The 12,056-nt window shown below is 43.6% G+C and overlaps 1 protein-coding gene across 2 annotated transcripts in view; it reads right to left on the bottom strand.

The window, feature by feature from the left end:
• Acoxl (acyl-CoA oxidase like) overlaps positions 1 to 12,056 on the bottom strand; it is a 290,661-nt gene that overhangs the window by 43,594 nt on the left and 235,011 nt on the right. For both annotated transcript variants that reach the window (XM_031371845.1, XM_031371846.1), the window contains one exon: positions 133 to 203. In XM_031371845.1, coding sequence (XP_031227705.1) covers positions 133 to 203 — 71 coding nt within the window. The remainder of the gene's footprint in view (positions 1 to 132; positions 204 to 12,056) is intronic.

The raw sequence follows: 12,056 nt of genomic DNA, 5'->3' as shown, positions 1-12,056 counted from the left end.
AAAAACCAGAACTCTCCTCCAGGCAATCAAATAATAATAATAATAAAACCCAAAAAACAAAATAAAACAAAACAAAACAAAACCAAATCTCTAGGAGGCTCTAAGGAAATAAGAATTTAGCTGATAACCTACCTTCATTAGCAAAGCCTGGTCCTCCCTGTTGGGACAGCGCCTCACTGCCATTGTGAACTGCTCTAGTGCAACTGGAAGGGAAGAGACAGAAAGGTGAGTGGCCTCCCTGGGGACTGCCAGCACAGCCATGTGGAGGGCAACCTTGTGGTTATGGCAGAAACAAACGGCATGCTGGGTATGGCTGCTTGGGGACATGTAGAGTTCCCTGCTTGCTTACTACATGGGCCGAAATCCATGCCAGTGACTTCCCCACAGTCAGCTGGGCAGATCACAAGGCCATGGCAGCCAGTCAGCATCCAGGGGAACCTGGGTTCAGCCACTGCATGGACCATCCTGAGAAAATACACTCAGTCTCCACTCCAGTGACTCTGTAAAGAGAATCCCAACAGCCTTGGTACCTTTGGTACCCACCTTAACTACCCTCTTCCATAGTGATTTCCACGGCATTAATTCACTGTGTGGTTGAAGCATGATGTGGCCCCAGATGTTGACCCAAGCAAGCCCTGGACTCCTCAGATGTAGTTAGTCATTTTTCCTCAACCTTCTCCAACAGAATGGGTAAGGGAAGCACAGGATGGCTTACAGACATATTTTAATGGGTATTTAAATTAGCCTCACTGGTTCTGGGCATATTACAGTTGCTATAAGTACCTTCCTCTTTTCTGTATCCAAGGTCAGTCTCTTATCAAAAGCCTGCTGTGTGAGCACCGGTTTTTATCTAAGTAAGCTCATAGACTTTTTTCCCTACTTGTGGTTTTGACTGTGCTATTTCACTTTTGAAGGTGTTTGCATAACATAATTCCCTGCCATCCCTGGACTTCAGTCCTCTTCTTTTGACAGGGATAGATGTACCCTTTACTGTCTAACCTTCCTGGAGTATCCTGTTGCTGCTGGATTCAGTGCTGGGTTCATACACCTGCCCTTCACCACTGCTCTGCTGACAGATGCCCCAGTGGAGAGCCCTGTGCACAAACACTGCAGACTGCCTCAACCAATACTACCCTCTGGCTCCATCCTGACCTGAACAAAGCCTGCATGGGTGGAGAGATTTAAATCTGAAAGGTTTCCTAGAGATCTCTGTTTGGATGCTTTGCCCCCAGGTGCTATTTTGGAAGATTCTGGAAATGTTTGGATTTGTGTTTAGCTAGTGAAGGCATACGATTAGGGGTGGTTTTGAAGATCATTCCTGGTCCTGCCTCCCCACATCCCTACTCTCTTGATTCCTGGTCTGTTGTGGTGAACATCTTCTGTGACATACTCTTGCCCCAATGGACAGACCTGGCCTGCCATTTCTTTCCTACCATGATGGACTGCAACCCTTTGATACAGTAATTCAGGTGGAATAGCTTTTTGCTCTAAAGGCTGGTTTGTTGTACAGCTGTTGGTCTGAGAAAATGGTGGGAGACTTGAAACCCCAGAACATCTGGCTATCTTAGTCCCATGGCAGGAGGCAGTGTCTTGATTCTGCTCCTTATCACAACTTGCATGCTTCTTACAAGAGAGAGAAGGGCAAACTGAGGTCACCTGCTCACAGCTGTCACTGGTCATACGCTATGGGAACTTTAGGAACCTCCAAGACCTAGGACAGAAGCTATCTCCTTAAAACAGCTCTTTGTGGCCATTATCAGAAAACATTGAACTGTGCATCCATGGCCTAGACTAAGTTGGTATGCAATTAAATTTGTCTCAACCTGTTCAGGGCTAAAGAACAATGGCATAAGGGCAAGGCACGAAGGCACTGGGGTGCCACTGTAGCAGGGACCTCTTTACACACAGAGGCACAGTGAGTTTGAACATTCATGCCCTGCCATTTTGTTGATTGACTCATTTATGATCCTCAAGTTCACAGTAAGAACTGCTGAGAGCCATCGACATACTTTCTCTGTGTGGTCCTCTTGGATATAGAATATTCATATAACAGTATTTATACATACATATAAAATCTGTGGGGATTTCTTAACTAGACTGCCAATAAGAGTGTTGGAGTGATTTTGAAGTGTGTTTATATATGTATGTGTGTGATATGAATATAATATATATGTTATCTATGTATGTATATATGTATATATGTATGTATCTATCTATGTATCTATGTATCTATGTAAGTATGTATGTATGTATTTATGTATGTATGTATGTATGTATCTATCTATCTATCTATCTATCTATCTATCTATCTATCTATCTATCTATCTATCTCAAGATACCTTCATCAGTTACTTGGATTGATCTAAAATTCATATCCCCACTAACTATTCAATATCCTATCTGCCAGTTCAGAGGTTTTAAATGTCAACAGATGAAGGTAAGATACTGGTGAAAACCTCACTTTAAGGGGTAGAGAGAGAGCAAGACTCATCACTTAAAAATCCTTGCTGCTACTGTAGACAACCCAAGTTCAGTTGCCAGCATCCATAGCTGATGATTCACACCCACCTGTAACACAGCTCCAGGGATCTGACACCTTAGCATTCCCCAGGCGCTTGCATACATGAGGTACACCCTGACACACATCCGCACACACAAACTGAAAAATAAAAACTCAAATATTCTGAAGACTTCGCTCTGAACTACCTTGCTGCAGTCTTTCCTCTGTTTAACACCCCGTGCCGCTCTAGACAGATATTAAACCTAAAGACTTGTTAAATTATCAAGTCTGACAATGCAGGCTTCCCCTTTTCCCCTTCAGTTCTCAGGTTTCTGAGCAAAAGCCGTCATCTCGCCAGTCAACAGAGCCTTGTGTTTTCTCTGCAAACAAACCCCTGTAAGTCATCATCAGAGAGAGAGAGGTAAATTCACATAGAGAAGACTCAGCACTATTTTTCCTCTCGGCATTTGGGATCTACAATAAGTTAAAAGATGAAGTTTTTATCTCTGGTGATTTATCAAGCTCGAGATCTCACAAAAGATAAACAGATGCTCCAAAGAAAGAATACATCATCTTAATGTTTCATTGTGACACTTTGGGTATCTAAAAAGCACATATCTCCAACAGCTCTCCTCTGAAAACATAATAGTTCCCATGATTTACACATTTAATATTTGTTTTAAGACACCCTGAACTGAGAATATGTCAGGAGGGGCCTCTGAAGACAATGGTCAGACTCGAAACACACAGATTATTTATAGACCAGAACGCGAGGGCTGAAAGAAAATCTGGTTGTCAACAGACAGTTGCTTTTGCAGTTTTTTTTTCTATGTAGTTCATTTTGGCTTCTGTGTGGGTGGCTCATGTGAACTCAAAGGTTGTTTGTTAAATGTTTTGGAGACTAGAATATGCTGCCCTTTAAAACTCATGTTTAAGTGTGTGTTCCTTGCAAATATTTCTAAATTTACAGTGCCCTATGGGGTAATTTTTTTTTTTTAAATATAACATCCTATCCAGAATCGCCATGATAAGGCAAGAATTTGTGCAACATCTATTTTTATTGATGCCATAGAAGGTCTTAATCTTTTTTTTTAAAAAAGATTTTGAATTATTCTGTATGCATTTGTACATGCATGCCTGTGTGCCTGTGTGTCCCTATGTGTGTGTGCATGCATACATGAGTGCATGCATGCATGTTGCAGCCAGAGGTTGATGTCAGAGGTCATCTTCTATGGCTGATCACCCTATTTTTCTGTCCCTACACTTGGAGATCACTGCTCGGACTAGATGGCTGACCAAGGAACTCCAGGAATTCTGTCTGAAGTTCTTCTGAAGTGCTTCTGAAGGTTTTATTCTTAGTCCTGATGCTAATGGAAACAAGCCCATCTATTCTGTTTTACTCTTTTACATTCTCTCCATCCACATGGGTACTCAGGGAATCTTATTTTGAGATGACTTTCTGTCCCCTCCCCTTGTCCTTCTCCCCCCCACTACAAGTTTATTTATATTCAGCTCAGAATGCTGACACAGATCTTTGCAGTTTACTGTACAAGGTATAATTTTTAAGTCACATGGTGAGAAACAAAGAGGTAGAAACTTATTTCCAAACCCAGGGAGGGCAAATTTCTGTTACCCTTTCAGTAATTCTGAGCAGCTAGACCACCATGTGACCCAGATGTACCATTCCTGGGCATGGGCACAAAGGACTCCAATAGACACTTGCTCAGTTTTATTGCACTGCTGCTCTATTCACAACAGCTGGGAAATGGAAACGACCAAATATCCTTAAGCAGACAAGTGGAAAATGAAAATGTACATATACTCTATAGAATACTACTCAGCAGTAAAGAAAATTGAAGTCATGAACCCTGGCAGTGCATGGATGGAACTAGAAAAGAACACATGAATGAGGTAATTCAGAGCCACACAGACAAACATCACATGGATTCTCTCATCTGGAGGAGCTCCTAGTTCCAAATCTTCAGATGTGCATGCAAAGCCTGGAGTAACTGAAAAACTTAGGAAAATAAGGTATCACTGACACCTGGGGGCTGGGGGAGCAATAGAGAGAATAGTGGAGTACAGGTGATCTGATCAGGAAAATGGAAAAGGAGAGGCTAGTGGGAACAGAGAGGAGGAAGGTAACTATAGAAGGAGGAAGGTAGAGCAGCAGCAAAGATGTCTACAAAAAGTCAAAAGGAATCCTATTAACTATCTACCTAAAAATTCCTAAAATATCCTGAGTCATATAAGTATACATACGTAGTCCAAATGAAAATTTTCCTTCTGGACTGACAACGTTCTCTCCAAGAGCCAACAGAAACCCTTATATCAGGCATGAAAAGCCCTCTTTTGAGCTGCTAGTCATGGTTGTCTAAGAGGATCCCAAAACATTATAGATGGTTGCTATTATCCTTGGTTGTCCACTAGAGGTAGGAGGTAAGTCTCTATTAATATAGACACCAGACATTGCAGACCCAGGGCCTAGATGTCCGAGTTGCAACTGACCTGAAATTCTCTTCCTAAAGGACTAGTTTTTGTGGTACCAGAAGACACCATGAAGGCTTCCAAAGGAGGAAACAACCCACAGCCCTATCCAGCTTCAACATTTAGGAGGCACAGCCACAGCCAGCCTAGTGTGATCCCTCTAAGGGTGCAGCAGTGACACACATGCCTCGGCAGAAACCAACAGCTCTCCGAATGGACTTATAACCCACTCAACAAGAGGAAAATCATATCTGATCCTGGAGGCCAGCCGACTATGTAAGGCTAGTGAAGTCATAGATCTTGGAAGAGACCTAACACCACCACTTTCCCAACCCTGCATAATCTCTAATTACATCTTAACTACTTATCTTTATACCTACACATAAGTGTACTCTCCAGCCTCATCAAGGACATTTCTTTTTGCATCAGAGACCATTACAGAAAACCACAACCAATCAAAATACAGAGTTCTATTAAAAAGATATTTATTTGTGTGCGTGTGTGTGCATGCCTCTGTCTACATGTATGTCTGTGTGCCATATGTCTAGAGATGACTTTGGAAGCTCAAAGAGGGCATCAGATCCCCTGGGACTGGAGTTGTAGGTAGCTGTAAGCTGTCCATATGGGTTCTGGGGGCTGAACCCCAGCATTCTGGGTGAGCAGCAAGCTATCTCACCAGTCCTCAATCATGTTCTTTTTGAAGAGCAAGAAGTACCTCATGCTCCCATTTAAAATGGATTCCATGTGAGGGGCTTGCCCTGGGCCTTCGCCTTCATGGCTGTCCCTGTGGAACTCGTGTAGTGAGGACATGGTTCTTGCTCTTTTCTATCACATTACCACCTTCCAGGGTTTTTATGACTTCATCTGGGAGAGGCCCAGAGGCCTAGAATTTCTTGGGCTCTCACACAGAGCATGTGTAACTATTCCTCCAACAAGTCCTAGTAGATTCTGTACAATGTAGACCCTGTACAATGAGCACCTTGTGCTCACAGAGTACATTCATGGGTCTGAGTTGATCATCTAACTGGGAGAGAGAAGACAACGTTGGTACATCTCTTCCCTTCCTGGGGTCTCCAAATGCCCAGCTCTACAGAGACCTGTCAGCCAATTACATCTGCCCTTTCTAAGCACCTTAGATCCCTGGCCAGTCCCACCATTCACGTGTGTGATGGGGACAGGCACACAGAGAAGATAGGACCAGGTAACAGTCATACTGAGGACACCCTCCTTTTAGCCACTGGCATCTTGTTGGTGTGATAACTAGTGTCCATTGTTAACTAGACAAAATCTAGTATTCTCTGAGAGATGGGGCTCTTGGAATCCCCTGGCAGAATTATCTTAATAATGGCACCTGAGGTGGGAAAACCTGCCACTGTGGCTTGGATCCTGAACTGCAGAGACAAAGAAGCAGAGCTGAGTAGCAGCTTGTATTCATTTCCTGTGCTTGACTGTGGATGTGAGGTAACCAGACACTTCAGGCCCCCGCTGCCTTGACCTCAACACTGTGCTCCTGGACTGTGAGCGAGAAGCAACCTTTCTCTAGTAAGTCGTTCTTGTGAAGAGAAACAAAGACATATGGCTCTGCCCAGGCCACTGTGTTAAAGTTTGTGTTTCAGGTTGATGGGGACCAGTGGTGAGAGAAGAAACACATTGCCACAGCTGGCGCTGGGCCTCGAGTTCTCCAATCTGACAGCACCCTCCACCCTTCAGGTTCCAGCAGGAACGACACGACACTGCACAAAGCCATTATCCACACAGTAAGATAAGTTTACTTGAAACTTCTGGTTCTATCAAAGGACAAACTTGTCCTTCAGGTTTAAGGGCTGAGGATGGCATGGGGGGGGCACTTTTGTAGTTGTAGTGGGTGACAAGTTCCTAGACTCATGCAGGATTGTGTTGAAGAGGTGGCATTCAGTGCTTCCATATTGTTAAAAGGCATTCAAGGGGGTGGTAAATCTACTTTCATAATTTTGTAGAAAATGGATTCAAGCATAAGCTAAGTAAAGCGAATGTAATTTGCCCAAAGACTAAACCCGTTCACAACTGGGAGGCAAGTGCTAGCCCCACAAAGAATATTGGAATCAGCACTAATGGGCAAAACATGACACGCTGTTTTAAATAATGCATGCGATCATGTTTTTATTAACAAAGAAAGCCTCGTTTCAAAACACACACGTCCTTGAAAGGAACCTGAAATTAATTCTCAGTAGGCAGAACCCCACGGCATTCTGTGTTCTAATTATAATTACAACCTGCCCTTAACGCGGACATTCAAAATTATCAGGCACTTTATTAAGAAGCAGAAGAGGGGCTTCCTGCTGCATGAAGCTCACCAGCTTTGAAAAACGTCACAGACGGTTCTGCACAGAGCTGGGAAGCGTGGATGCTGCCATTTCTTTAATGAGAGCTTCCTTTCTTTTTTTGCCTGGAACGGGCACACCCTTAGGGGTTCGGATACCATGAGGTTCAGGGCTGCTCTTTCTAGGGCAAGAGAAATATGTGCATCACAGAAAAATATCAATTTATCACTGTAATGGTTACATCCCACTCCAGAAGCCACTGGAGACTGCTTAACATTTTTATCTCAAGCCGAGTTTTCCCCAGCCTTCAGGTGACAAACTAATACTGATGCCAGGAGGCGTTTCCTCCCCATTTGTTTCTAATAAAACTGGCTCAATTCTGAGTTCATTTCCATCTGGGGAGATGTTAAGGTCCAAGCTTTAGCAGACTGATTCCCATCTCTCCTTCTGTGTGCTCTTCCTTCAAAAGTGTTGCAGGCAACATCTGTGCAGGTCAGAAAAGACTATTGGGCTCTTAGCAATTTTCCTTTCCCCTGGAGACCTCTGCTGGAGGGCGGCAGGATGTGAAGGCAGCAGCATCAAGGGCTCCATCTACCTGCCTGCCTCAGGCTATGTGCTTTCCTATCCTGAGGACCTGACACAGGTCTGTCTGTATAGACCTTTGCATTGCATGCCTTGTTTCTCTATATGTGGTGTAGGCACATGAGTGTGTGAACAGGCGCACACTTGTGCATGCAGAGGCCGGAGGAGGATTTTGGGTCTCCTACTTTCCCCCCTTAAGATAGAGTTTCTCATTGAACCTGGAGATAGGCTAGCAGTCTGTAAGCCCCAGTGATCTCCTGTTATTGTCCACCAAGGTGCTGGGGTTGTAGGGACACACAGCCAACCTGGCTACACAGATCCTCACATATGTGCAGTAAGCATTCTTCTTACCCACAGAGATAGCGCCATAGCCCCTAACCCTTTTCATCACAGAGTTTTCTATTACAAATTATTCCTAAGTTCCCTAAACACTGTCATTAAATTAATGTTCTTTATATACCCAAGAACTTTGTATCTGGTCTTAAACCCGAGGGTAATTTTCTGAAAACATCATACACACTCTCTCTCTTTTTTAAATTAGCCAACTGACAGTTCAAAATGGGTTGGATTTCTTTTCTTTTGTGCTGAGGAGACAGCAAACCTTTGGTGTTTCTTCCCGGCACAGACCTCAAACACTCACACTTGTTTAACTTCCTCTTAAGGGACAAGATCTACTTCAGTTACAGAAACTAAGGTGGTTTTTTTTTTTGTTTTGTTTTGTTTTGTTTTTTAAGAATAGTGATTAGCAGCGTTTTTCTTTGCATTCCGTAGAATGAGTCAGATAGTGAGATAAGGGCTTGAGAGGATCCTCTGGAGTCATCCTTGCCTTAGTCTCACAGTCTCTGTAAGTGAATCTCAGAGAGGCTGGGTATCACTCTTGTAGTCGCAGAGCTGGCAGAAGGAGAGCCAGGGCATGAACCCAGATAACCAGCATCTCAAGCAAGTGACCTCAGACCTCACACACCAAACTCAACTATACTTGTAATGTGCAGAGTTACTGGAAGACTCACAGTCTGCTTCTAAGGTGAACCATAGAAGCCCCAGATGAAAAACTAATAGCTATTCAGAGATGTTTGAGAGTTGGGAGTCAAAGACCACCCATGCCTTCACCTTAGAACTGGGTTTTGGGATGGGCAGTATCTGTGGTCAGTTCACTGGGGCCCAAAGGAAAGATCCCCAGCACCCAGGCCTGAATACCTCTCAGAATGAGGCCAGTGAATGCTGCATGCTGTGGATAGAGGTCTGGGACATACCTGCCTTCAACTAGGGTGTATGGGTGTTTTGTGATCAATGTGTTTCAGTCTAATCAACAAATACAGAACACAAACAAACAAAACCTCTAATAGAAGAAGGTGATTTACATGAATTTCTTAAGCAAATGAGGCTGGAGCCTTAGTTACCAGGATGGTGCAGGGACATAGGTAGCCTGTGACCTACAGGATCACTGGCAGCTGACAGTGGATCCTCAGATCAGCAAGCCTGCCCTCAAGACATGAGGTATGTAGATGGTGTGACCTGCCGAACCCTCTCAATTACCACTTAATTCCAAGTGGTGGTCTGCCCATGGGAGGGATGACTTGCAGACATCTGCAGGTAGATTTTGACTTGATGAATAAACTGGCATTCTGGTTTACACCAGTCGTTTCTAAGTTCAGTTACTATGAATCAGTTTCCTCACAGCCAATTCATTTCAGGACATACAGATAACATTTCTGGATCTCCAAATGAGGGAACCCAATGTGAGTGTTTCCCCCATCCCCCTTCCTGTCTGTCCTTCTCCTTGCTCCTCCTCCTTGTCCCAGAGAGCAGAAGAGAGAATTCAGTCAGAATCAGGGTTGCTGGTTACTGCAGGGTCGGGTCACTGTGTATGAAGACCTCTTGTGGGCCACCCACTTCCTTTCTCCATAAAGAACTTGTGCTCTGGCATGTTCTCATTCCATCCTGTGCTTACTGGCCCTGAATTAAGATGCTCGCTCTAGAACGCAAAGTTCCCAGAGCCAGCCCTCAGAGAGAGGAAAGTAGCTATGCTCCATCTGAACTGAAAGCATTTCCTCTTGTTCAACTCTGAGGGATGCTGAGCATCCCTGAAACTACACCATTCTTTTTGGAAAATGGTGGGCAGGCTGGGAAGTTTAGTCAAATATGTTCATTCCTGGGTTGTTGGCCACAATATCTGTCCTGACCTTAGCAGATCCATTGAAGAATTTCCTCCTTTGAGATGAGAAGCACCAGGAGCCCCTGCAGTTGTGCTGGGGGTTCAACCTTGCCTTTTTCTACATGACCCTCAGTGGCCCCGTGTGATGGAAGAAGCCCCACACAGCCAGCAGGCTCAGTGAGAGCCTGGCCTTTCCCTTTTAATACCTTTTACTTCCACAGTGAAATCGTGTTGTGAATAAAATGATTCTCAATATTAATTTCAATGACATGAATCCAAATACTTAAATGTTTCATTTTCTTGTGCTATTTTAGCCTCTTTAGAGCAAAATGAATATTCCTAGTCTCGGCGTTATTTACATAATGGACTGTAGGGACTGGCCTGTGACCTATAGGACAGTTAACATTTTTTTAGTATCTACCCACTATCCGCCAATAGTGCGACTCCCATCAAACAGTCCAAGCATCTTCAAACATGGTCAAGCATTCCCTGAGGTAAAACTGTCTTTAGCGGAGAATCAGGGACTTGTGAGTTGACACAGCCACCTACTTTAATCAGCTATTAGAGTGCTTGGGACTCTTCAGCCAGTGGCCTTTGCATCAGACTTGTGTTGTGTTGTGTTGTATTTTTTTTTTTAGTATCTATAGCCTCTCCCGTTTATTTATTCAGAGATTCCAGATGTTGTTGGACAAAGGGCTTGGGAAGACTGATGCGTACAAACTAGCTCCTGTCAGGTAAGCGGGTCCCGGTGGGCTTTCTGACCATTATCTGGCTAGTTTTTTCTTTCTTTCTTTCTTTTTTCTTTCTTCCTTCCTTTCTTTCTTCCTTCCTTCCTTTCTTTCTTTCCTTTTTTAACTATTCTCCTTGTTTTTTATTTCCAATCAAGGATAAATTTATGTGTCGACAACTTTTCTTTGAACATCATTCCCATCAATAGAACAGTGTTCATTTGATAATATGGGACAGAAGTACTGCAAAACCAAGCAGATATGGGCTCTGCCCTGTCAGATCTCTTTGCCATTTATTTATTTCTTTTTTGTTATTCCTTATAATTTATTTTCTTGAAATTCTGCTGTTTCACTTCACTCCAAAGCTGCAAGAAGCCTACACTGTTACCAGGACACTGTCTGGAAGAGGGGCTTTAATTACACTTTGCTGTCATCAAGGTTAAAATTAATGCTTTAGTGATTTCTCTACTAGATGAAAGTGGCAGGCTTCATGTACATGTAGTTAGTTAAAATGAGAATAACTGATTGCCTGGCCTAGGTAGTTCATAAAAATGAAGACAGTTCTGCTGCAGATAGGTGCTTAATTCGTGGTTGGAACCTCAAGGCTCGGCTTCTTTTCTTCATGTGGATTCTACATTTCTTTTTTTTTTTTTAATTAATTCTTTTATTAGATAGTTTCTTTATTTACATTTCATATGATTTCTCCTTTCCCAGTTTCCCCTCCAAAAGAAAAACCCAAAAAACAACAACAAGAACAAACCCCTGTTCCCTCCGCCCTCCCCCTGCTCGCCACCCCACCCTCTCCCGCTTACTGGTCCTGGCATTCCCCTACACCGGGGCACAGAACTTTCACAGGGCCAAGAGCCTCTTCGTCCATTGATGACCAACTTGGCCATCCTCTACTATATACATGCTGCCGAAGCAATCAGTCCTACCATGTGTACTCCTTGGTTGGTGGTTTAGTCCCTGGGAGCTCTGAGGGTGCTAGTTAGTTCACATTGTTGTCCATCCTAAGGGGCTACAAACCCTTCAGTTCCTTTGGTCCTTTCTCTAACTCCTTCATCAGGGACCCTGTACTCATTCAATGGATGGCTGTGAGCTTCTACTTCTGTATTAGTCAGGTACTGTCAGAGCCTCTCCGGAGACAGCTATATCAGGCTGGAGTGCCCTTCTTCCAGTCTCTGCTCCATAGTTAGTCTCTGCAACTCCTTCCATGAGTATTTTGTTCCTCCTTTAAAGGAGGAATGAAGTATCCACATTTTGGTCTTCCTTCTTGAGTTTCTTGTGGTTTGTGGATTGTACTT

This window comes from Mastomys coucha, unplaced genomic scaffold (genome assembly GCF_008632895.1).
Source record: "Mastomys coucha isolate ucsf_1 unplaced genomic scaffold, UCSF_Mcou_1 pScaffold15, whole genome shotgun sequence".
NCBI classification, from domain to species: Eukaryota; Metazoa; Chordata; class Mammalia; order Rodentia; family Muridae; genus Mastomys; species Mastomys coucha.
This window is presented reverse-complemented; position numbering and strand designations above follow the sequence as displayed.